General features: G+C 37.3%; 1 protein-coding gene across 1 annotated transcript; it reads right to left on the bottom strand.

Annotated features, from left to right (window-relative positions):
• Positions 1–1,478: 1,478 nt before the first annotated feature.
• On the bottom strand, positions 1,479–27,909 carry TIMMDC1 (translocase of inner mitochondrial membrane domain containing 1). Its single transcript, XM_012780584.3, has 7 exons — positions 27,469–27,909; positions 24,306–24,471; positions 20,557–20,645; positions 20,158–20,225; positions 13,126–13,204; positions 9,561–9,671; positions 1,479–1,920 (listed from the first exon to the last, which is right to left on the bottom strand). The coding sequence occupies exons 1-7, from the start codon at positions 27,660–27,662 to the stop codon at positions 1,770–1,772; spliced, it is 858 nt and encodes a 285-aa protein (XP_012636038.2). The 5' UTR covers positions 27,663–27,909; the 3' UTR covers positions 1,479–1,769.
• Between the last annotated feature and the right edge of the window lie 17 nt (positions 27,910–27,926).

Raw genomic sequence — 27,926 nt, 5'->3', positions numbered from 1 at the left:
TAGTAAGTTTATAAGAATTTAGAACAGAAAAAGACCTCAAGAGATAATTAGCTATAAAACTCAACAGACAACACTATTATTTTATTTTATTTTGAGACAGAATCTCACTCTGTTGCTCCGAGTAGAGTGTTGTGATGTCAGCCTAGCTTACAGCAACCTCAAACTTCTAGGCTCAAGTGATTCTCCTGCCTAAGCCTCCCAAGTAGCTGGGACTACAGGTACACACCAGCACACCTGGCTAATTTTTCTATTTTTAGTAGAGACAGGGTCTCACTCTTGCTCAGGCTGGTCTTGATCTCCTGACGTCAAGCGATCCTCCCACCTCAGCCTCCCAAAGTGCTAGGATGAACCACCATGCCTGGTCAGACAACACTATTATTATATTAAATTGTTTATAATTATTGTTACAATTGGTAAATATGTTAATACTATTTTTCAAAGAGTATTTTATTATTCTAATATTTCTGTAGTATACATAAAATTAATTTTTTAAAAAAACTGTCTAGTTTTTATTTGTAGTTAAAATATTTAACCTATATGTGGATGTGAATAAAACAATGAAGAGATTGACTAATCTGTCAGCAATTTATGAATGGGATAATAAAGAAAAACATGCTGTATGGAGTGTGGTGGTAACATGTAAATCATGGTGCCAATATACTGCTGCAAAGGTTCTTACATCCTTATAACTACCAATATTTATTGTATAATGCCCTGTGTGCCAGAACATTGTGCTAAATGCTTTATATGCATCATTTCATTTAATATCCATTCTGAGATAGACATTATTTCATTTGGCAGATGAGAAAACTGATACTTTAAGTAAAATGGCTTTGCTATCTGTTACAAAGCTGCTAAGCCACACAGCTGGAATCAAAGCCAGTGGTCTGCCTCTAGAGCCCAGGGTTTTCGCTACTACATCACATGCTGCTTCACAAACCTTGCTCTTGTGGAATAAAAGTATTCTCAGAGTAGGATCAGAGAGGTCTAAGAACAACATAAAATACTAGCAGTTTTTTCCTCTCCATACACTAACACAGTAATTTTCTTCCTTCTCATTTAGTATCAGTTATAATCTGCAGGATAGCTTCCTTCATAGGCAGCAAGTTCCTTGAGTGGAGGGACTATGTGTCCGTTCTAAGTAACTCCTGCATCCCTCCTCTGCTTTTGGCTAAGGTCAAGTGTAGGCTCAGTAACTGATGCATACAATTCCACAAATACTTTGTCAGCAGGACTAAGAGAAGAAACAAAGTTGGACTGTTTCTTTAATAATGCTGATCTACTTCCTTTTTGTTAAATTTGTATTTCCAAATAGCATAGGAATCATCTTTGATTTTTATTAAAATCAAAACCAAACATATATTCAGGCCCATTCGGCCTCTGGGATGCAAGGGCACACAAGTTTCATAGGCCATTTGCCTTACCTGGTTCTTTCTTCTCCTCCCAGTAATTCTTAGAGTACCTTTTTAATGGTAGGATTCACCTTTTAGGAAATGTTTTATTCAGTGTCATAAAATCCAGGGAAAAGAAATATATGTGTACAGATTGACTGATAGATCATTTACATTTGTATTTAAATTTAAGAATAAATAAAGTGAGAGCATAATAGCTCCAATCATGGTTGAAAAAAGATCAGAGCAAGTCATTGCCACAGGTGCCAGCACTTACATTTGTCAGCAGGCTGACCAAAGAGTGGCCTGTCACATGCAATGGGTATAGCAACACAGCTCCCTTCAATTCTCCAACTGAGTTTCAAGTCCAGAGCATTTTCAGTCCTTCTCTTGACTATCTGCTGTTGAAGGGTTTCTAGGAAGGTTTAGCAGTTCTTCAATTTTCTTAGCATCCTCCTCAGATTGATTTTTTTGTAAGTTATTTTCAATTTCCCCAGGGAGGAGCTCAGTAATTTGTAGTCTGGCTTTCCTGTAATCAAACAATAAAACAGATATATCAAGTACTGCATCATTTCTTTAGTTCTTACAGAGATTTGAAACAAAAATGACAGTATTTGTCTTACTCTCCCTACTTTGGTAAGACAACATAGGAGTAAACACTGCTCCTTGTACTTCAAATATAGTAACTTTTTTTTCTCCTAACCTGTTCTACTCACAAGGCAAGTATGATTCCCACATCACCAAGTGGATACTGTTGTGGCAGCAGCTCTCATCCATAAAATACTCTAGTATGCTGGGGCCTAGGTTTCTCACAGGGTTATGTGTGGAAGCTGACACATCCTGCGCTAAGGTATGAGGTTCAAAGCCTGGCTGTCCTCTTGCTCCCAGGGCTGAAGAAATGTGAGCACCCTGCCATTCTGTTAAACTTTCTACCACCAGACCTTGCAGGAACTAGACAAAGGCTATAACAATGGTAATTTAGGTAGGAAGAGTCAGATAGGACAATATTATATATGTATGTTTACAAAGAGTTAAAACCTGCTTTCCAAATAACAGATCAGCAGTTTTTCTAAATCAAGTATTAGTATCTTCCTTCAAGTGATTATCAGTGTCACGAATAATTTCTTCTCAACTCCTCACAAACAGATTTGACCATTTCTTTTTTCCATACCTCTAAAGTCAGTTTTACACATTTTCTGCTCACCAGGCAATTTTTCAGATTCTTGGTTTGTTTAATTCTGTTAATCAACCTCTCCTATACCTCCTTCTCTATGTCCCCCTCCCTCAGCCTCTAGTAAACATGATTGCACTCTCTACTTTTATGAGGTCAACTGTTTTTAGCTCTCACATATGAGTGAGAACTCATCTTTCTATGCCTGAGTTATTTCATTTAGAACAATGTCCTCGAGGCTCATCAATGGTGCTGTGAATGACAGGATGTCATTCTTTTTATGGCTGAATAGTATTCCATTGTGTATATATGCCATATTTTCTTTACCCATTCATTTGTTATTGGACACTTATGTTGATTCTATATCTTGGCTACTGTGAATAGTGCTGCAAACAGCATGGGAGTGCAGATATCTCTTTGATATACTGATCTGAATACTCAGTAATGAGATTGTTGGATCACAGGGTAGTTCTACTTTTTTTTTTTTTTTGAAGAACCTCCATATTGTTTTCCATAATGGCTGAATTAATTTACATTCCCACCAATGGTTTGTGAGAGTTCCCTTTTTTCTACATCCTTGCCAGAATTATTTTTTGTCTTTTTTTTTTTTTTTTTTGAGACAGAGTCTCGCTTTGTTGCCCAGGCTAGAGTGAGTGCCGTGGCGTCAGCCTAGCTCACAGCAACCTCAAACTCCTGGGCTCGAGTGATCCTTCTGCCTCAGCCTCCCGGGTAGCTGGGACTACAGGCATGCGCCACCATGCCCGGCTAATTTTTTATATATATATCAGTTGGCCAATTAATTTCTTTCTATTTATAGTAGAGACGGGTCTCGCTCTTGCTCAGGCTGGTTTTGAACTCCTGACCTTGAGCAATCCGCCCGCCTCGGCCTCCCAAGAGCTAGGATTACAGGCGTGAGCCACAGCGCCCGGCCTATTTTTTGTCTTTTTGATGATAGACACTCTAATTGAGGTAAAATGGGTTCACATTGTGGTTTTATTTACACTTCCCGAATGATTAGTGATGTTGAGTACTTTTGCATATACTTTTTGGCCACCTGTATGTCTTTTTTTGAGAAATGTCTATTCAGATCATTTACCCATTTTCTAATTGGATTATTTGTTTATATTGTTGACTTAGTTCCTTGTATATTCTGGATATTAATCCCCTATTGGATGAACAGTTAGTAAATATTTTCTCCCATTCTGCAGGTTGTCTCTTTACTCTGTTGATTATTTCCTTTGCTGTGCAGAAGCTTTTAGTTTGATATAATCCCATTGGTCTACTTTTGCTTTCATTACCTGTGCTTTTGGTGTCTTACTCATAAAATATTTGCCCAGACCAACATCCTAAAGTATTTCTCCTGTGTTTTCTTCTAGTAGTTTTAAAACTTTGGGTCTTACATTTAAGTCTTTTATCCATTTTGAGTTAATTTTTATATATAGTGAGAAATAGAGGTCTAGTTTCACTCTTCTGCATATGTATCCACTGTTCCAAGCACCATTTATTGAAGAAGCTATCCTTTTGCCAATGTATGTTCTTGGTGCCTTTGTCAAAAATCAGTTGGCTATACAAATGTGGATTTATTCCTGGGTTCTCTACTCTGTTCTAATGGTCTATGTGTCTGTTTAAGTGCCACTTCCATGCTTTTTTGATTAGTAAGTTGCCGAGAGTTAGCTACTCTCCCAGCAAAACAGGCCCCAAGGCAGGATTGTCACAAGGGATTTGGAAATAATAGGAAATACAGAAATAATATATACGGAGAAATGATTGAAACAGAGACAAAGTGCAGTTTAAATGATGGGGGAATTAGGGGACCTCCAGCATTCCCATGAGCTGTGAGGCCATGACTGAAATCCCACATCAGTATTCATTGTTACAGCAAATAGTTGTCTTTTGTTAGAGAATTATAACTCATTTTTTGAGGTTTCCAGGGGAACTTTACCTAATTCTGTCTACAAGAATAGATGGTTATGCAATTCTTCTAAAATAAGCATGTTAAGCCCTAAGTTGAAAGAGACCTAGCTGAGCATACAAATTAAAGATAAAATGTATAAAATGAGAATACTGAGTCTGTGTACCACTCTAACTTACTTCTTCTAAACACAGAGACATGTGGTCAGGAGTGAAGCAGGAATAACCTTGAAGTCTAGGATAGTTCCAGCTGCACATTATCTTCTGGGCAGGCATTTTAATCAGCTTCTCCACCAAGGACCCAAACTGAGCTTCTGCCTTGCATAAAAGCTTAAGGTGATGGCCGGCAGCATAGAAGAAATGTTGCTTTGCAAAAATCCTCTGACAATGCCTCCCTTGTTGGAAGCAGCTTCTATTCTGTGAACTAACATGTCCACAGATTCCTTCAAGGCAAATCCCTTCAAAACTCCTAAAACTTTTCATGTCTCTTAGCCTATTTCTCAACAGTAAGTATAGCTTTCTGCAGTATATTTTGAAGTCAAGTAATGTGATGATCCAGCTTTGTTCTTTTTGCTCTGGATTGATTACTTTGACTATTTGGGGTCTTCTGTGGTTCCGTATGAATTTTAAGATTATTTTTTCTATTTCTATGAAGAACATCATTGGAATTTTGGTAGGGATTGTAGTGAATCTGTAGATCACTTTGGGTAATATGGTCATATTGACAGTTTGAATTCCTCCAATCTATGAACATGGGATGTCTTTCCATTTTGTGTGTGTGTGTGTGTGTGCACTCTTCAATTTCTTTCATCATTGTTTTGTAGATTTCATTGTAGAGATATTTCACCTCCTTGGTTAAATTTATTCCTATTTTTTTGGTAGACATTGTAAATGGGATTGCTTTCTTGATTTTTTTTTTTAAGCCACTTCATTACTGTTGTAAAGACATACTACTGACTTTTGTTATGTTGGCTTTATATCCTGCAACTTTACTGAATTTTTTTTTTTATCTATTCTAAGAGTTTTTTGGTGGAGTCACTAGGCTTTTCTAGATATAAGATCATGTTGTCTGCAAACAGGGACAATATGACTTCCTCTTTTCCAATTTGGATGCTCTTTCTTTTCTTTCTTTCTTTTCTCTCTCTCTCTCGCCTAACTGCTCTGGTTAGGACTTCTGGTATTATAGTGAATAGAAATGGTGGGAGTGGGCATCCCTGTCTTGTTCCAGTTCTTAGAGGAAAAAGCTTTCAACTTTTCCCTATACAGTATGACGTTAGTTGTGGGTTTATCATATATGGCCTTGTTGTGTTGAGAAATGTTCCTTCCTTCTGTACTTAATTTGTTGAGAGATTTTATCATAAAGAGATGTTAAATTTTAATCCAATGCTTTTTCTGTGTCTACTGAGATGATCATATGGTTTTTATCCTTCATTCTGTTGATGTGATGTATCACATTTATTGATTTGTATATACTGAACTATCCTTGCATCCATGGAATAAAATCCCACTTGATCATGGTATATAATCTTTTTGATGTGCTCTTGGATTTGGTTTGCTAGTATTTTGTTGAGGATTTTAGCATCTATGTTCTCAGGGAAGTTGCTCTGTAGTTTTCTTTTTCTGATGTATCCTTGTCTGGTTTTGGTATCAGGGTAATCATGGCCTTATAAAATGAGTTAGGGGAAATTCCCTTACAATTTGAGAAGAACTGGTGTTAATGTCTCTTTTTATAATTTTTTACTTAAAGCCTATTTTTTCTGGTACTACTCATGGATTCCTACTCGTGTTTGTTTTTGGTTTCCACTTGCATGGAATATCTTTTTCTATCTCTTTATTTTTAGTCTATCTGTGCCTTTACAAGTGAAGTGAGTTTCTTATAGGCAGAACATATTTGGGTCTTTTTTTCTTTGTTATCCATTCAGTCAGTCTGTATCTTTTCATAGGGGAATTTATTTACTTATTTATTTTTTTGAGACAGAGTCTTGCCCTGTTGTCTGGGCTAGAGTGCCGTGGTGTCAGCCTAGCTCACAGCAATCTCAAACTCCTGGGCTCAAGTGATACTCCTGCCTCAGCCTCCCAAGTAGCTGGGACTACAGGTGCACACCACGACACTCGGCTAATTTTTCTATTTTTAGTAGAGACAGGGTCTCACTCTTGCTCAGGCTAGTCTCAAACTCCTGAGTTCAAGCAATCCTCCCGCCTCAGCCTCCCAGAGTGCTAGGGTTACAGCTGTGAGCCACCATGCCCAGCCTTTAATAGGGTAATTTAAACCATTTACAGTCAATGTTGTTACTGATAGGTATGGACTTACTCCTGTCATTCTGTTAATTGTTTTCTGTTTTACATATCCTTTGTTCCTTTCTTCCTCTCTGTTTATCTTTGTGGTTTGGTGGTTTTCTTTAGTGATAATGTTTGATTTCTTTCTCTGTCATTTGTGTATCTGCTCTACCAGTGAGTTTTATTCTTTTATGTGTTTTCATAATGGTAGTTATTATACTTTCATATCCAGACACAGGATTCCCTTAAGCATTTCTTGTAGGGCAGTCTAGTGGTGATGAATTCCCTTAATGTTTGCTTGTGTGGAAAAGACTATTTCTCCTTCATTTCTGAAGAATATCTTTGCTAAGTATAGTATTCTTGGCTGCAAGGTTTTTCTTTTAGCACTTTGAATATATCATCCCATTCTCTCCTGGCCTATAAGGTTTCTGCTGACAAATCTGATGTTAGTCTAATGAAGATTCCATTATCTGTGACTTGCCACATTCCACTTGCTGTTTTTAGAATTATCCCTTTGTCTTTTGACAGTTTGACTATAATGTGCTTTAGAGAAGACGTTTTGGGGTTGAATCTATTTGGGGATCATTGAGCTTTCCTTAAACTGGATGTCCACATCTCTCCCAAGACTTGGGAAGTTTTTGATCATTATTTTATTAAATAGGTTTTCTATGTGTTTTGCCATCTCCTCTCCTCCTGGAAGTGCTATAATATCCAAATATTTGTTCACATCATATCTCATAAGTCTGGTAGGCTTTCTTCATTCTTTTTTATTCTTTTTCTTGTCTCACTGGGTATTTCAAAAGACCTGCTGTCATGTTCGGAAATTCTTCTTGATCTATTGTTGCAATTCTTGATTGTATTTTTTATTTTACTCATTGGATTCTTCAGTTCCAAGATTTGTTTTGTTCTTTTTTATGATATCTACCTCTTTGTTGAATTTCTCATTCAGATCACAAATTATATTTCTGATTTACTTGAATTACCTATGTGTATTCTCCTGTATCTTGCTCTGATTACTTAATAGTATAATTATTTGGAATTACTTTTCAGGCATTTCATAGATTTCCTTTTCTTGGGGAACTGCTACTGGAGAATTATTATGGTCCTTTAGAGACTTCATGTTTCCTTGCTTTTTCATGTTTCTTGAGTCCCTATATTGCTATCCGCACATCTGGTGGAACAGTCACTGCTTCTAATTTTATGAAGTAGCTTTCATAGGGAAAGACTTTTTCCTGCAAGTAGGTCCTATAGTATCAGTTGGGTAGGGTACTTTGGCTTTGATTCTGGGTGGACACAGTAGTATAGGCTTTATGTGACTTCAGCAGTAAGCAATGTCAGCAATGTCTGAAAATGCCTCGGTGGCTTCATCTTGAGTTTCTGGAGGCTGCAGCACAGCTTTACTGGGGACAAGGGTCACCAAGAGGGCCATTCTCAGGTCTTAGAGGGGCACATGTGGGTGTGTGGTAGGTCTGCTGGTCAGGGAGGTAGGGTCACCAGGAGTGGCAGGTCCCAGGTGAGCATTATCCATTCTTAAATTTTTCTATCTCTAAATCACTCATCAACTTTTGTGACTTTTTCCCCCTCGTTTTCTTTTTTTATGGAAATAGTTATTTGTTCATATTTTCCCAAGTATTAATTATTCCATAAAATCTGATATCAGAGGCGAATAACCAATATACTTTCCTTACCTTTCTAACCTTTCTCAAAGCTTCTTTTCAAAAAGGAAAGCTCTTATGACACCTAGAGAACTAGAAATAACCTAATGCTTTTATCCTTTTAATTTTCCATGATGCCAGATTTTATGCTGCCATTCAGAATTTTAAGTGCTTCATCCTAGAAGCTAGATAACTGCAAGTCTCGCTTGCCCTCTTACCACCAATAGGAAGGAACGAAACAAACATTTAATGAGCAAAGGGGAATGATTCTACCTCTAGAATAGGTGAAAAAACTGAAGACTTTACATTAAGGAAAATATCTAAGATCATATAACTAACTCTGAGTCTAGCTGAGATTTAGTCCCAGTTTTTCATTGGAGCTCCAAAATCAATGCTTTTTCTCCTACAGAACCCAAGTCCTTGAACAATAGACTTATAACTGTTAAGAATTTCTGTGTGTGTATGCATGTTGAGCAGAAATGAAGGTTTCAAATAAAAACACTAGAAAAAAATTATTTCTCATCTATCCAACTATCAAAACATAAACAATAGCTGCAGCAGATGCCATCTTAGGTACCCAGGAAGCAGAACTGTGAGAATCACTTGTACTCAGGAATACTAGATGGAAGTCTGTTATATTGATTTTTACATGGAATCTGCAAAAAGTCTGCTTTCAGTCTGATTACCCTACCCCAGATAACTGGATCCCAGGAAATGATCAGATGGAACAGGCAAGTTTTCATGCTCCTGGGTGGCATTTGGTCCATAAGCAGCCACTGTGTCTACCTAGTTCCTCTGCGTCTACACCAAGAAGTAGAATCTTTGAATGTGCAGACTTAACATGCTTTGTATCACTTCTAGATATACACATAAAAGGGCATATCACCTTTCAAATAATTAGCCAAGTAAGCTCACTCCTTAATATGCATTCCCTTTAGGTAATTTCCTATGCAGTCAAGAACATAGGAAAACAAAAAAAAAAAACATGCAACCAAATAAGATTTACAACATTTTTACCTGAAATGTAAAAATGAGTATCTAAAGAAAGATTCTCATGAGAACTGAGTGGTAGTTTAGCGTATGTGACTAACAGCACCACTACGTAAGACTGAGAGTTAGGAAAGTCAGATTTCCTAGTCTTAACATGCTCCTTACCACTCTTCCAGTTTCAGATCATGGAGTGCCTTTCGATCTTTCTGTTTTCTCTCCTGGACAGTCTCACCACAGTACTTTTGAAGTGCCATCAAGAGGCCTCCTATAGGAGTGCTGAGGGGAAAGCAGAGAGAAACGAGTCAGTAGACCACACAACAGGTGAGCCTCTCTTTCAAGGCATGAGCAATACCAGAGCTACTTTTTCACCATTTGGCAGAGGAACATTTGATAATTAAAGCATCCTTGCCAGACAAAGAAAAATATATTGAGGCAGTTTCCTTCCTTGTCTGAATAACAGAGAAAAACAATCACTGAAACTGCCTAAAGTTAATTGGTACAAAAAACAGATCTAGAAATTGGCTCCATTTTTTTTTAAAACCAGGAATGAGAAACCAAAAGGTAAAATATATATATTTATGGTAAGTTCTAGTAAGTAGTTCCATACCAAAGATCTCTCAGAAATAAAATTTCTAGTCCAGAAATGCATCAGCACCCCTGGGGTACAGGAACTGTGGAAGGCATTTTTGGTTGGGGTGGACCGCTAATGGCTTTTGGAGGTAGGACCAAAACATCCCAAACTTCCAGAATCTGTCACAATTGTCTCATCCACAATGCTAATAGTTACTCATTGTGAAAATAATTTAGATAATAATTATTACAGTGATGAAGAAAATTTGGTTTGTGGGTTCTCAAAGAGAAGGAGTTTTTGACATTGATATAGCTTAAATTCCTTTTGGCTACAATTTAAGTAACCTAATTTTAAAAACTATTTTTGCTCAGTGGAAGTAACCTACATGTACATCAACAGATGAATGGATAAAGAAAATGTGATATACACATACAATAGAATATTATGTAGCCATCAAAAAGAAGGAAATCCCATCCTGTGCTACAACAGGGATGAACCTGGAGGATATTATTATGCTATGTGAAATAAGCCAATCACAAAAGGACAAATATGATTCTACTCATATGAAGTATCTAAAGTAGTCATAAAAATCATAAAAACAGGAAATAGGAAGATGGTTGCTGAGGGCTCCGGGGAATGGGAGAAGAAATTAGTCTTTAACAGGTATAAAGTATCATTTTGCAAGACCAAGAAGTTCATATGCACACAATGTGAATATATTTAACATTATCGAACTATACATTTAAAAAGGTTAAGATGGTAAATGTTATGCTATGTGTTTTATACCACAATTTAAAAAAATTATTTTTGCTGCTAACTTCTATAATTTTTCCCTTCAAACCAAGCTGTTTTATTAACACTACAACAAAAATAATGTTAGCAGTAGATCATGACATGCTGAATTTTTTAGAAAAACTTAAAATTAAAAAAAATCATTAAATTTATAGTGTTACCTCTTCTGGAAAAAGAGGTGCAAAGAGGGGTGAATAGGTGGAAGGGAAGAGAGAACTCTTTTAGATAAATAACAACTAATAAAAATTGAAGAACTGACAGAACTAGTACAACACCATTTTGCAATCACCTTTCTAATAACTGAATATACCATGGATCATCAATGGATCATTAAAACCACTAGATGAAAGATGGCTGGAGAGCAGGATATTCAGTTCCACCCTACAGAGTACTTATTGATTACTATGGGAAAAAGATACTTTTGCAATGAAAAAATTAAATAGATACCACCTTAACAAAATGTGGTAGGCAGAATTAAAAAATGGTCCCTCAAAATTTCCTGCCTTAATCCTTCAACTGTGAATATGATATTATACCCACGACTATATTATGTTACATGGCAAAAGAGAGTTTTACAGATATAATTAAGGTTACTAATCAGTTGAATTTGAGGTAATGAAAAAGAACATAATCTGAGTAAACCCTTAAAAGCAGAGTTTTCTCTGGCTGGTGGCAGAGTGGAAGTTTAAGATTCAAAGTATGAGAAGAATTCAACGTACTGTGGCTGGTTTCAACATTGAAGGGTGGGCTGGGCACGGTGGCTCACACCTCTAATCCTAGCACTTTGGGAGGCTGAGGTGGGAGGATCACTTGAGGCCTGTAGTTAAGACCAGCCTGAGCAACATAGCGAGACCCCATCTCTACAAAAAATAAACATATTAGCCATGTGTAGTAGTGCATGCCTGTAGTCTCAGCTACTCAGGAAGGTTAGGCAGGAGGATTACTTGAGCCCAAGAGTTTGAGGTTGCAGTGAGCTATGAGGACACCACTGCACTCTAGCCCAGGCAACAGAGTGAGACCCTGTCTCAAAAAAACCACAAAAAAACAAAACAAAACAAAACAAAACAACATGGAAGCAGCCCAGTGAGAAGGAATGTGGGTGACCTCTAGGAATAGAGAGCAGAGTCTGGCCAATAGCCAGCAAGGAAACAGGGACCGGAGACCTCCAGCTACAAGGAACTATATTCTGTCAACAACCTGAATGAATATGGAAATAGGTTTTTCCCCAGGGCTTCCAGATGAGAGCCTCGCCTGGCCAACACCTTGATTTTCACCTTGTGAAATCCTGAGCAGAGAAGCCCACCCAGACTTACAATCTACAGAACTGTAAGATAATAATTGGGTGTTATTTTAAGCAGCTAAGTTTGTGGTAATTTGTTACATAGCAATAAAAAAATACATCAAGTAATTAAAGTTAATATTACTTATAACTGATGGCATAATATGTCTCTTGATGTAATACACTGAGGACACAACTTCACCTACATTGGATTCCCGACAAAAACATTTAATATAAATCTAAACATGAAGGGATGATCAAAAACATTGAAAAACATTTTGATCATTATTATAATTAACAAATTTTGAATATAGACTCTAACTTAAATAGTTATATTAAAATACTGTTTATGTGATAATTATACTATGATTTCATTGGAGAATGTTCTTCATTCTGGGAGATACATGCTGATATATTTGGGGGTGAAGTGTCATGAGGGCATAGTTTACTCATACAAAAAAGAGAAAGAAATACATACATATCCCACACATAAGGAAACAGACAGAAAACAAATAGCCAAAGTGTTGGACTGGTGCATCTAGGTGAAGGTTTCAATATACAAATTCATTCAACTTTTCTATAGGTTGGAAACTATTGAAAATAAAAAGTTGAGGAAGAAAACTTCTAAAAATTTTATGAAGCTAAACAAAATCTCACCCAAAATTGTTACAGAATATGCTTATTAAGTGTTTCTTATTCCTTTTTCCTCTTCCTTATAAATACCTTTGTTCAAACTACAAATAGTTTCAAGTGTTAGTATATTTAAAGCATTTTTACCCAGTGAAGAGGGATTTTGAATAAGGACCCTATCTTAGATAGTTATATTGAATCAATGTTAAATTATTTATTGTGACAATTGTATTGTGATAACTGTAAGTAAAATAAACTTTAAGTAAAAACTGTAAATAAGATAAACAATTGGGGTAGAATTAGAACTGGACAGTAAAAGCTACTGACAATACAAGACTGGAGATCTTATATAGGCTCTAAGGATTAAATTTGCTCTTTAGAAATTAGTAAGATTTTTTAATAGTCAATCCATTAATGAAAGTTGTGCCAATTTAAAATCAAACCATAATAATGCTCACCCCAGCAAGGCTCCAATTATACCACCTGCCATCAGGCCACGTAGGCCTAAGTTTATTCTGAATAGACTTCCTGTGACACCTGTTTAAAAAAAAGGCAACATTAAATCATAATTAAATACTAAAATTCCATTTTAAAATTTTTCTTCCATAAGAAGGACACAAACACCTGAGTGAGCTTTCTGAACCCAACATTAAAATACCACTACAGCCTAGATTTCCTGAATCTAAAATGCCAATACAGGTAGCTACCTATCTACTCTGCCAATTCCTTTTACAAAAATAAATCCCTGACCTGTTCCATGAATCTAATTTCTTTTTTTGTGTGTGTGTGTGAGTCTTGCTCTGTTGCCCTGGCTAGAGTGCAGTAGCGTCATCATAGCTCACAGCAACCTCAAACTGTTGGGCTCAAATGATACTCCTGCCTCAGCCTCCCAGGTAGCTGAGACTATAGGCACTTGCCACCACGCCCGGCTAAGTTTTCTATTTTTTGTAGAGATGGGGTCTTGCTCTTGCTCAGGCTGGTCTCCAACTTCTGACCTCAAGCAATCCTCTCTCCTTGGCCTCCCAGAGTGCTAGGATTACTGGTGTGAGCCAATTTCTTTTCTTTCTGTTTCATTTTTGCCTATCTCCCCTAAAAATTTGAAATCTTTTCCCTTCTACCTATTCCATTTCTTCTTTCTTCAAGGAAAGCTTTCTTAAAATAAAAAACAGAAAAAGCTTTACTAGCCCCTTCAGCCCATGCCTTCCCCTACCTCACCCCTTCTGTACTGCTACCCTGCACCTCTCAGGTAGGACGGCAGGCAGAATTTGGCTTACAATGCCACCTGGTGGTCAGTGCATGCAGGGGCCTCTTTTTTTCCTACTTGTACATAATCATGCTCATTTTCCTCTTCCACTGCATAATGCAACTAACACCATTTGAGGTGGTAATACTTTTTAAAGAAAACATTTGAGGTTGATATTTTTTATTTAAGTATTATATATTCCTTTTTGTAAATTTTCTAAATTAACAACAAAAATCACCTTTAATACCATTACGCAGGCCAGGCATGGTGGCTCACGCCTGTAATCCTAGCACTCTGGGAGGCTGAGGCGGGTGGATTGCTCAAGGTCAGGAGTTCGAAACCAGCCTGAGCAAGAGCAAGACCCCGTCTCTACTATAAATAGAAAGAAAATTAATTGACCAACTAATATATATATAAAAAATTAGCCAGGCATGGTGGTGCATGCCTGTAGTCCCAGCTACTCGGGAGGCTGAAGCAGGAGGATTGCTTGAGCCCAGGAGTTTGAGGTTGCTGTGAGCTAGGCTAATGCCATGGCACTCACTCTAGCCTGGGAAACAAAGCAAGACTCGGTCTCAAAACAAATAAATAAATAAAAATACCATTACACAGAGTCAGGAATGAGTTAGTCTTTTTTTCTAGTCTTCCAAACAAAATATTTTTAAAAACAAAGTGGGGCCATGCTGTACATACTAAATTTTATTCCTTCCTATCTAAAAGCACTGTCTTTTCCTCCTCTGTGTTAATGTGTTTTTAACAAGGCCTGCCTCAAGATAAACAATTTTATAGGGCCTAACCTACTGGTGTTTATTGGAGACTAACCAATCTGGAGAATATCCAACTGCAATCTGCATTAGCCTTCATGTGGGAGAAGGAAAATACCCAATTCCAACCCACTCTAGCTATCCTGTTCCATGTCAGGGGAGGAAAAACCTGAAAAACACTTATGAAGTTAATAGTTCAGAGGAACCGGCTCACTAAGACTAAGACCTACTCACAGGAGTATAGTATACTTTCCCTTTCTCACACCTTAATACCACATTACTAAAGACCTATTTACCACAGTTCCTTTTACCCAGTACACCATGTCCAGCTAACAAGAACAAAATTACAAGCCATACTAAAAGGCAATAATACAGTTTGAAAAGAGATAACAAGCACTCAAATCAGACTCAGATATAGTCGAATACTGGAATTATCAAATAATTTAAAACAACTATGATTAATATGCTAAAGGCTCTATGGATAAAGTAAGACAGATGGGCAATGTAAACAGAGAGATGGAAATTTAAAAAATAACCAAAAAAAAAAAAAATGCTGGAGATGAAAATCACTGTACCAGAAATAAAGAATGCCTTTGATGCACTCATTCATAGACTGGACACAGCTGAGGAAAGATTCTCTGTGCTTGAAGACATGTGAATAGAAACTTGCAAAACATAAAAACAAAGAAAAAAAAGATGTACAAAAAAATAAAAACAACAATAGAATATCCAAGAACTGTAGGACAACTAAAAAGGTATAATGTAGGCCGGGCATGGTGGCTCACACCTGTAATCCTAGCACTCTGGGAGGCTAAGGCAGGCGGATGGTTTGAGCTCAGCAGTTCAAGACCAGCTTGAGCAAGAGTGAGACTCTGTCTCTGCTAAAAAAAATAGAAAAAATTAGCTGGACAACTAAAAATATATGGAAAAAATTAGCCTGGCATGGTGGTGCATGCCTGTAGTCCCAGCTACTCAGGAAGCTGAGGCAGAAGGATCGCTTGAGCCCAGGAATTTGAGGTTGCTGTGAGGTAGGCTGACGCCACGGCACTCTAGCCCAGGCAACAGAGTGAGACTCTGTCTCAAAAAAAAAAAAGGTATAATGTAAGTGTAACTGGATACCAGAAAGAGAAGAGAAAGGAACAGATTACTTTAAACAACAATGACCAAGAATTTCCCCCAAATTAAAGTCAGACAACCCACCACAGATCTAAGAAGCTCAGAAATCATTAAGCAGGATAAATGCCCCCCAAAATTACACCTAGGCATATCATTTTCAAAGTGCAAAAATCAAAGATAAAGAAAGAAAATCTTGAAAGAAGCCAAAGGACCAGAAAAACCTTACCCATAGAGAAGCAAAGATAATAATCACCTCAGACTTCTCAGAAACCATGCAAACCAAAAGAGAGTGGATTGAAATATTTAACTTGTTAAGAGAAAAAACACCAATGGTGTTAAATTCATTCATATTTAATATTAATATTGACATGGTTGGATGTAGGTCTGCCATTTTGCTATTTGTTTTCTACATATCCTGTTTAATGTCTTTTTGATCACTGTAATACCTTAATAAATTGCTTTCTTATTAGTCTAGGGATTACAATATGTATCTTAATTCATCATAAATTACTTCAGATTAGTACTAATTTAATTCCAAAAATTTGTCAAGTTGACACCTAAAATTAAGTCCACTTCTTGTCAATTTTGCACCCATATGCATCTCCTTAAACCATACTTAATTCCCCAAAAGACAATAACAAGATAATTAACATTATGCAAACTAATATGATGCAAGTATCCTGCATACAACCAAAAATGCACTAATCCGAAGGGATTAGTGCATCAGAACCTAGCTTTTAGGATTTGAACATCTGGGATTTTAATCTTTCAGAATTGTGATTTAGGAGATTTTAGATGTTAGGGATTTTAGACTTTATGGATTTTAATCTTTGTAAATTTTTATCTTTCAGGATTTCAACATTCAAGATTATGGCATTTGGGATTGTGACTTTCTGAAATATGATTGGCACTGGCTTTCTAGGGTCCTCACCAGTCTCTCCTGAGTATGTCTGAATCTTTATATATGCTTGTAATCTTCCAGAGTACCAGGTTATAAGTAGGATCTTATTAACGTTTTCTTTGACTGTCCTAGTTTCCTCGCTATCCCCATTAAAACTCTGCCTGGTCTGCCAGTCTATTGCTTGCCCTAAACAGTATGAAAAGCTCAGGTTAGCTTTGTGATGTTATCATTCCCTGATTGTTTGCAATTGTTTTTAGCAAATTCCTAGGCATGAAATTTTCTGTGCTCTGCTCCAAATAACATCAGCCCCCTCAAGCAGCAGAACTGCTAGTCCTCTCAGCCTGTCCTGCCTTTGTGAAACATCTGGACTAAGGAGCTGGGGGGTAAGTGATGGGTGCACCCTCAGGCTGAAATAACCACAGACTCCCACTGTTCTTACCAAGATTCAACAGATATTCTTGAAAATGCTTCTCAATTTGTTGTGTGCTTTTGGTCGATTTCCAGCATTTTTAATCGGTTGTTTTAGAAAATTTCATCCAGTTTTATTGCTGTGTTTTGGGGAAAGGATTTGCCAAGCTCCTAAATTAGCCATTCCAGAATATATTTTGAATACATTTGAAAAATATATTTTATGAATGTCCAGACCAATGCTAAAGACTCATGGTTAAGGAGAGACATCCTCAACATTATTCTGACTTAAGGAGTAATTACTCTAGTGTTACACCACTAAGTATGACGTTGGTTGCTGGTTTGAGATAAAAATTTATATTGTATCAGATATATTTTTTACTTATTTTACTAATAATTTTACATTCAATCAAGAAAAATTTATACTATCTACTATGTGTCAAGTAATTGTGTTAACAAAGGCAAATAGTTTTTCTGAATTCAAGTCAGTCAGTCTAGTGGGAAGCAAAACAAGTAAACAGCTCCAATATAGTGTTATAAATACTTTGGTAAAACTATTTATAGTGAGTTATGAGAACACAAGGCAGAAACACCTAACAAGAACTAAAGATGGGGAAATGGGGGCTAGGGAGCACTCCCTACAGAAGTTGAGGCTGACAAATGATCTGTACTTTGAGTAGAAGCCAAACAAAATTAATTGTGGGAGCGGAAAACTGCATTCAAGAAGAAGGACCAGACCAGGTGCGGTGGCTCACGCCTGTAATCCTAGCACTCTGGGAGGCCAAGGAAGGCGGATTGCTGGAGGTCAGGAGTTCGAAACCAGCCTGAGCAAGAGCGAGACCCCATCTCTACTATAAATAGAAAGAAATTAATTGGCCAACTAATATATATAGAAAAAATTAGCTAGACATGGTGGCGCATACTTGTAGTCCCAGGTACTCGGGAGCTTGAGGCAGCAGGATTGCCTGAGCCCAGGAATTTGAGGTTGCTGTGAGCTAGGCTGACACCACAGCACACGCTCTAGCCTGGGCAACAAATCGAGACTCTGTCTCAAAAAAAAAAAAAAAAAAAAAAAAAGAAGAGGGACCAATTCATGTAAAGCACGAACATGGGAACATGGGAAATCCAATATTATAAGGCTGAAGCAAAAGATTGGTGCACGGAGGATCAAGAATCAACATCAAAGTGATGGGAAACTACAGAAAAATTTCAAACATAAAAGTGTTAAAATCATATTTATATTTCAAAAAAGTACCTAGATAAGAAGTGGAAGTAGTGAAGCACACCAAGATTAGAAACAGTGAAGATGTGATAGTAGCAGTGGGAATAAAGAAGAGGTGAGGGATTCTCTAAATATTTAAAGAGTGTAGTTAATAGGAATAGAAGTTTGGAAAGAAGAGAATAAAGAGCAAGACCACATCATTCCTTGGTTTCTGGTTCTGGCATTTAACAGAACATATGCCAGAGAACATAGCAAGAGCAAGTAAGAAAGTGGGAGGAGGAAAACAAAACCAAGCAAAAGTGTTTGCAACTTAAAGATGGCAAATTCTAGCTGCTCCAATGCTATTAATGTCTATTTGTTGTTTTTTTTTCCCTCCCCACAAGAGATGGGGTCTTGCTGTGTTACCCAGGCTGAAGTGTAGGTCATCACAGACTCAAACTCCTGTATTCAAGTGATTCTCCTGCCTCAGCCTTCCGAGTAGCTGAGACTATAGGAAGGTGCCACCACGCCCAACTATTTCTAGATTTATATTTTTAAAAGTTTTCATTAAAATTTTAAGTTCAAATTATTTCTATGTATATGTTTTCCTATGTGTGTATACACACATGTAGAGAAAGAGAGAGAGCAAACTTACGAGCAAGAAGATACAGCAAATGAGGTTACTGGTAACAATGGCTAAATCTCTATGTAAAGGGCATAGATTGCTTTATTATTATTGTTTTTATTTTGCAACCTTTTGTATGCTTGAGATTATTTCATTTTAAGAAAGTTATATTCAGGATAACTGTGTGTGTTTCTGTATGTAAGAGAATGTACATGAATTCGTGAGTGATTAAGTATATGTGGCAGTTAACTTCATTTACCTTTCTAAAATGCTTTTTCTTTTTTTAACACTCATTTAAAAAATTATTTATTTTTTAAATTGACAAATAAAAATTATATGTATTTATGGTATATAACATGTTTTAAAATATGTACATATTGTGAAATGGCTAATCCAGCTAATTAACATATCATTACCTCACATACTTAACTTTCTTTTTTAGTGAGAACACTTAAAATCTATTTTCAGCAATTTTCAGGTATATAATGCATTGTTATTAACCATAGTTACCATGTTGTACAATCCATCTCTTGAATTTATTCTTCCTAACTGAAATTTTATATCCTTTGAGCAACATCTTCCCATGCCTCCCTACCCCAGCCCCTGGTAATCACCATTCTACCTTCTATTTTTAATGCTCATTTAAAAGAGGATGTACCTACTAGAGGAAGAGAGCTGTAAAATAAAATCCAAGATCATACCATGAAAAATCCAGTCACTTCCTACCTCAACTCACCAGTCTCATCTCAAGCTACTCTTCCTTTCACTCTGTTTGAATCATATTAACCTGCTTTGAAGGAAATTTCTTGCTTCCGAGCCTTTCCCCTTGATGTTTCCTCTGCTTAGGACACTCCTCTTTCCAAGGCTGTTCCTTCCCATTCTTTAGGTATCAGCTTAAATGTTACTTCCTCAGAAAGGCCTTCTCCGACCACCCTGTCCTTACTAGATTCCATTGCCCCACCATTTGTTACTTTTTGTCACACCAACTCGTTTTTTTCCCATCCATATTAGACTTTAACTTTCAATGACAGCAGGGACCTTGCTATCTTGTTCATTAAGTATACCAAGGGCCAAGCACAATACTCTCCATAAATATATTTTGCATTAATGTTGAATGATGTGTTACAAGACCAACCAAAGAGTTCCGTAGTTCTGATTTATAAGTCCTTATACATTTAAATCAAATCCATATTTGAGAAGATTGAAAAATATAAACAAGAACAAAAATGTCTTACCTCCTGCAATGATAAAATGGCTTAGGGCATTTTTATTTCGGTACACATTTAGACTAGTGTTCACTGTGCTGGGAAGAAGGGAGAAAAAGGAATATAAGATTTAGAGCACATCCCATTTACCTTTTTGAGTGCTATTTTCACTGAAGTGATATTTAGAAGAGCCTACTATATCAATCCCTGGTCCTAGTCTAGGACCCTTTAATGTGTTCCAGATCTCCATCATAGAGGAGGAACAACTGGACCAGTCTTTTACACAGACAGATAAAAATTCTTGAGAAAAAGGCACTGTGAATCACTTTCATGTGGGTGTTCAGTTTTTATAAGCCTACTTGCTCAAAAGATACACTCCTAAAAGAATAGCAAGACAATTTAGTATCTCATAATTCAGAGAGAACTTACTTGAATATAGTCACAAACAGTGCAGTTCTCCAACTCCAGCGCCAGCCATATCGAATGAAACCTCGTGTGGCAGCACGGTGTGCACTTTGCTAAAGTTAATGAAAAAAGGTGTGAGGTTCCAAGATACCTTGATACTTTCCTTACTATAGAACTATGGTGGAGGAATTTCAGCCATGGATTAATCAGGTATACTTAAATAGGAACAACAGAAAATCTCTAGAAATATCACTCTTTAAGTAACGAGGCTTAAGTAAAAGTCCAACATAGATTCTATATTCTATCAGAAGGGAGGAAAGGAACTAAGAATTGCTAATGTCAACCAAGTAATCCATCAACTAAGTATCTACTGAGAATCTATGTGTCAACCACCATGAAAGATATAAAACCAGTATTAGACATGCCTTTTATAGTCAAGAAAACTTGGAAAAAGAAAAACATAAAGAACTGAGTAAATGCTATATTTAAAAGGGTAAGGATTAAGGTAATACAGATATTCAGGAAAGGAACAGAGGAAGAAAAAAACTAAATTTTGCTGACCACTCTCACATTACTTCATTTAATCTTTGTAACATTCTCTTCGGGAAGGGAAGAGAATGTTCATTTTAACTAAAACTTAGGAGGAAGTTTATAATCAACATCACCCAGCCAGTAAGGAATAAAGTCAGAATTAGAAGACATTTTGTCTGTTTCCATAGCCCATTTTCGCTAGACCACCATGGAACAAGTCTGGTACAGTATCATGGGGTAAAGTGGATTTTTAAAGAATCAGAGAACCTTTGAGCAGATTCTTAACTATTACATGATCCTGGGAAAGCCAAAACTTCTCTGAGAGGTTATCAGTATGAACTCATGGCTTTCAATAGATAGGTAGATGGACATTGATACAGATATATGTATGAATGTGTATATAAATCTCTCTCTGACACACACACACATACACACACATTACCTAGCTCTGTCTGCCTAGGACCTAAAAGCAAGGATAACCCAGTAGCAATGAGCACACCTAGCATATAGATCTTGGTTTCCAAATACCATTCTTAACTAAAAGAAGCTCCTTGGAGAAATGGCTAATTCCAGGGCTGGTGGTTGATAAGTAAAAGATGAGCCAGAAATATTTTGCTGTGCCAAAAAGTAAAGGCCCACTTAAAGAATGATGGGGACATATTGAAAGGACACAGGAGCTAGCTTGAAGTGCTCCAAGTGTCCAAATTTAGGCATTTTTGAGTATCAAATAAATAATAGGCTGGGCTCAGTGGCTCACACCTGTAATCCTAGCACTCTGGGAGACCAAGGCGGGCGGATTGCTCGAGGTCAGGAGTTCAAAACCAGCCTGGGCAAGAGTGAGACCCCCTCCCCGCCCCCCGTCTCTACTATAAAAATAGAAAGAAATTAATTGGCCAACTAATATATACAGAAAAATTAGCCGGGCATGGTGGCACATGCCTGTAGTCCCAGCTACTTGAGAGGCTGAGGCAGTAGGACTGTTTAAGCCCAGTAGTTTTTTTTTTTTTTTTTTTTTGAGAAAGAGTCTCACTTTGTTGCCCAGGCTAGAGTGAGTGCCATGGCGTCAGCCTAGCTCACAGCAACCTCAAACTCCTGGGCTTGAGTGATCCTTCTGCCTCAGCCTCCCGAGTAGCTGGGACTACAGGCATGCGCCACCATGCCCGGCTAATTTTTTATATATATATCAGTTGGCCAATTAATTTCTTTCTATTTATAGTAGAGACGGGTCTCGCTCTTGCTCAGGCTGGTTTTGAACTCCTGACCTTGAGCAATCCGCCCGCCTCGGCCTCCCAAGAGCTAGGATTACAGGCGTGAGCCACAGCGCCCGGCCAGCTCAGTAGTTTTGAGGTTGCTGTGAGCTACGCTGATGCCATGGCACTCACTCTAGCCTGGGCAACAAAGCGAGACTCTGTCTCAAAAAATAAATAAATAAATAAGGATAGCACAGATTGACATCTTAAATGCTTGGGACCTGAAGTGTTTCAGGTTTAGGCTTTTTCTGGATTTTGGAATATTGGCATTATAGTTACTGGTTGAGCATCCCAAATCCAAAATGCTCCAATGAGCATTTCCTTTGAGTGTCACGTCAGTACTCAAAAAGTTTTGCATTTTGTAGCATTCCATATTTCAGGTTTCTGAGATGCTCAACCTGTAATGAATTGTAAACTATAGAATAAAATAAGAATCCATGAGTCCATACTGATATAAAAAAATTATAAACAAATAAATAAATAAATAGGGGGGAAAGGAAGACACTTCCTTAGAGCAGAATACTGGACAAAAAAGGTAGAAAGAATGACAGACTTTAGAAAATGGTCATTTGGCAACCATTGCAGTAATAATTGTTTCAGGAAAGAATCATCATTAAATGCTAAAACTAGAGGGTAGAAATTTTATGAAAAATAAGAAATTTACATAGTCTCAAAGTATCCAACAAGTGCTCATAAAATATTTAGTAATTAATATAAAGGGAAAAACTACAAAGGAAAAAAATAGTAATTTTACAGTGGGTAAATTTGGATGAGGCCATCTTAACCAAGTGACTAAAGTAAACATAACCAATAAAGGGACAAAGAGATATCATGTGCTTCTGATACAACGTACTGGGGAGGATACAACACAAATTCTAGGGTATTCCTGCCAAAAAACAGCCTGAATCTAATCATGAGAAACTATCAAACAAACCCAAATTGAGGGATATTCTATAAAATAAATGGCCTATAGTTAAAGTCATGAAAGACAAAGAAGACAGACCAAAGGAGACAAAAGAGGCATGACTGGCAAATTCATTATGAGATCCAGTATCAGATTCTGGACCAGAAAATAAAATTTATTTTTTACACTTTTTTTTTTGAGACAGAGTCTTACTCTGTTGCCTGGGCTAAAGTGCTGTGGCATCATGATAGCTCACTGCAACCTTAAACTCCTGGGCTCGAGCGATCCTCTGGCCTCAGCATCCCAAAATGCTAGGATTATAACAAATGTGAACCACCATGCCCAGCCATTTTTTTAATTTATTTTTTAAATTACTGATATTAGTGGGACAAACTATTACATAAGGTCTATAGATAATAGTACTATATCAGTGTTTATTTCCTGATCTTGATAATTATAATTATGGGTATATAAAAGAATGTCCTTATTTTTAGAAAATACACACTGAAGTATTCATGTTTATAACTTACTCTCAAGTACTTCAGAAAAAAAAATAATAGTTCATATTACACAAAGAAAGAGTGACAAAGCAAACACGGTAAATTGTTAACAAGTGGAGAATCTGGGTGAAAGGTATATAAGAAATCTTTGCACTATTTTTGCAACTTTTAAGTCTTACTTTCAAAATAAAAAGTTAAAAAAACTCTTTGAGCTATAGTCTCCTCATCTATGCAACAGAATTGATATACAAATCTAATACTACAACAAATGAGTTAGCACTCTATAAATTGTAAAGTTATAAATGTTAATTACTATTCTAGTGTGAGTTATTGTAATCATGGAGGCTTTGTGAATGAGGTAACTACGTTACAGTTGAGCATTGATGATTTTGCAGGGGATTAGAAATGTATTTCAGAAAGAAGAGCCACAGTGGCTGACAAGCCATGTGTAGGCACTTTAGCCTTAGTGCTTCCACTATTACTAAGTATACACATCATTTCTTTACTCTGATATTCTACAACTCTTCCCCCAAATCTCACATATAAATTATTAAGTATTCAGTGAATTGCTAAGTATCCAGTACATACCACAGCATCAAACCGGTTATGATAAATCTCTGCTTGGCTCTGTTCAATGTAGCGTTGTTTAGCATGAACAAAAGCTGGTATTCCCCCATATGCCCAGCCAATGACGCCTGCTGAAGCTGCCGCCTTAAGGATGTCCTGAAGTTCCTTTGAAGCTCTCTGCTGTTTACTAAAACATCAAAAAGACAATGTTATTTGGGATTAGCTTATGGATATTGCTCTCCAAAAGACTCTATGATCAGAATTATTCCAAATGCTAATACCACAAGACTTTTCATTATGGATAGAATCCTCTAATGAATTAAACAGTGTAGTTATATTTAAAGTAACACAAATATCAGGCAGAACTAAGCTATGCTGCTAGAAATTAGAATAGTGAAGGCAAGGCAGGAGGATCACTTGAGGTGGGGAGTTCGAATCCAGCCTGGGCAACACAGTGAGACCCTGCCTCTACAGAAAATTTAAAAATCAGCCAGGCATGGCGGTGTGTGCCTATAGTCCCAGCTACTAGGAAGGCTGAGGCAGGAGGATCACTTGAGCCCAGAGCTTGAGGTTACAGTGGGCTGTGATTGCACTACTGCACTTCAGTTAAAAAAAAAAAAAAAAAAGAGAGAGAAATTAGAATAGTGGTTACTCTTGGGAAGGCAGTGACTAGAAAGGTACAAGGTAACCAGCTATGCTCAGTTTGTGAAAATTCATTGATCAGTATACTTATGTACATTTTTATAAATGCGTATCATGCTCCAACAAAAAGTTTTTTTAAAGATACTTTTATTTGATGACTATTATACCTATACCCTATCCCCGGAAACAGGAAGAATTTGTGAGTTGAATGTAGATATCAGTTATTTCCCCTTTTGATTTTTAAGCTAACTTTTAGAAACCACACAAACTGCCCGGAGATTTTAGGGCAGTGTATGAATGAAAACATTCATACACATGTTGGATATACAAAAAATAAATAAATAAAACCCTATCTTACTAAATACTTTACTTTTTATGACATGCTCAGATAGGCCTGTACTATAAAAAGCATTGAGAAAGATCACTAGGCAGTGGGCAGCACATGCCAATCTAAAATAAAAAGGAAAAATTACTATTTATTACTCTCAAATGCATAAGAAACTACAACTGCTAATCAAGCTTTTAAGATGTCCTCTTTAAACAGCTCTAACAAATAGCTGTAAGTATTAAGTTACCATAAATAACAGCCCTCCTAAGTAAACTAGCAAATGTTATCTTATTTAATCACTAACTTGCTTTTTTCAGAGACTGTACAAGTGTTTAATTCTAATTGTCAACAACCACAACATTTCTGAAATCAGAATCTGTCTTTATAGTTCCTACAAGAGAGAAATTTAAATAAAATCTCTTAGAAAACTGTAATTTTTAAACTTATGTCAACAGGAAAACTGTTATAATTTGAACTTTATATTTTATCTTTTATAGCGAATAAGATTAAAAAGAGTATCTACATAAAAACTGATCTACGGTAGAACTTGGAAAAGATAAAATGTCTCTAGATTAACAAGATTAAGATTTAACAGTTTAAGATTTAACAAGTCAGAAGATGAACATGTTTGCCTCTTTTTTAATACTATGAATAATTTTATGATATAGGCGATATTTATCTCAATCTTATCAGTAAGAAAATAGAGGCTCTAAGAAGTTATAAGGTTTGGTCCAAACAGTTAATGAATGGTGAAGAAGAAAAGTAACAGTGGTGGAATGGACTTAGTCTATACCTAGTCTATAAGTAACAATGGGGTTATGGTCCCCATTCTATCACTCACTGCTAACTGACTTGCAGCCAGATCACAATCTCTCCAAACCCTGACCTGATCCATGACCTGGAGAGGAGCATGAAATTACATTATTTTTCAAGTTTCTTTCAACTCAACATTCTGTGGTTTATAATCAAAATAACCCCCTTGTGTTATATACTACATAGGATCTTTCACAAGTATCTCAAATAGTGGAGGGATCACTGAGTAAAGATGCCTCATTATCTTTAAAATGTCTCATCATTTAAAATGATAAAACCTAGAGTAATTAAACAATTACTGGCCCAGTAATTAAGTCTGGGCCAGGCATGGTGGCTCACGCCTGTAATCCTACCACTCTGGGAGGCCGAGGCCAGCTGATTGCTTGAGGTCAGGAGTTCGAAACCAGCCTGAGCAAGAGTGAGAACAAATAGAAAGAAATTAATTGACCAACTAATATATATAGAAAAAATTAGCCAGGCATGGTGACACATGTCTGTAGTCCCAGCTGCTACTCGGGAGGCTGAGGCAGCAGGATCGCTTGAGCCCAGGAGTGTGAGGTTGCTGTGAGCTAGACTGACGCCATGGCACTCACTGTAGCCTGGGCAAACAAAGCGGGACTCTGTCTCAAAAAAAACCCCCAAAAACAAAAAACACAAGTCTGCCAGCTCCAACTATCTCAGCAACATAGTGAAGCTTCAAATTTTAATTTAATTACTTGATAACACAATGTAGATAAATTCATGTAAGGGCAAACTTCTCACCAGTAATTAATAAATGAATAAATAAATTAATGAATTCAATATCCCGAGTTTTCACGAGATAAAATCAATTCAATTCAAAGTTATCCTTTATTTTAAAATATCCTTTTTGTTTTACAATACAGCTAATTTCTTTTATAAAGTGATGAAGCAATAGTTGCTACTATTTTTAATTCTTTGTGTGTCAAAATAAAAAATGAACAACTCTCTTTCCCCAATTGTCATTGTGGGGGTATACGGGGTAATGACGTTAATGGTCATGAAATAACAAAGTCTGGGATCAATTGAAATATGAAAAAGAACACTGGAGTGGATTTCTGTAGACATGGGTTCTGGGCTAATTTTAATACTAGATTGGCCCAACTTTTCAAATCTGTAAAATCAGGGGGCTGATCACACTTAAGACTATATTTGCTAAATATCTCAGACTTTCAGAGAGTTTGACCTTTACCATTTAAAAACTTTCCTGTCAACAACAAAACCATCCAATGGCAGTGTTAGTATACAACCTTGGGGTACAAATAGAACCTCAAATCTCATTTTAAACCATACCATCCCTGGGGTTTTTCGTCCCAGGATGACCCAGGCGGCAGAACCCGTCTTTCGCGGCCCTCCACCCCCACCGCCCCGGTGCACTTTTACTCTTTGACAAACAGCTCCCGGAGGCGGTCCCATCCGGATTCCGGGTAATAGGGTTCTGGGACGTAGATAGGCAGTTTCTGATCCTTCGCAAGGGCCTCCGAGTCAGCAGCCACAGTTTCGGCAGCAAACACTCGGGGGAAAGGACGCAGTGCCCTGCAGAGAAAGCTCTGTGGCTCCGGCGGCGGCACCTCCATGGCCCTCTCCCGACCTGCGGGACACTTGGCGCTTAGGACCCCAAGGCCGCCGGGAGGTGCCGTGGGAGAGACAGGTAGCGTCACAAACGAGTGAGTACCCGTGCAGTAGGCCCAAGCTAATCTGCGGCCAGCTAGCTCTGCAACCACAACGCTAGACGTTAGGACTCTCAGTTCTAGGCCTCAGGACGGAGTCTTCGCAAACACGAGACAGGAAATCCCGCCCCCACCAGAGCAAAGGTCAAGGGGCGGAGCGACGGTGGAGCC

Source organism: Microcebus murinus, chromosome 1, assembly GCF_040939455.1.
Source record: "Microcebus murinus isolate Inina chromosome 1, M.murinus_Inina_mat1.0, whole genome shotgun sequence".
NCBI lineage: Eukaryota > Metazoa > Chordata > Mammalia > Primates > Cheirogaleidae > Microcebus > Microcebus murinus.
This window is presented reverse-complemented; position numbering and strand designations above follow the sequence as displayed.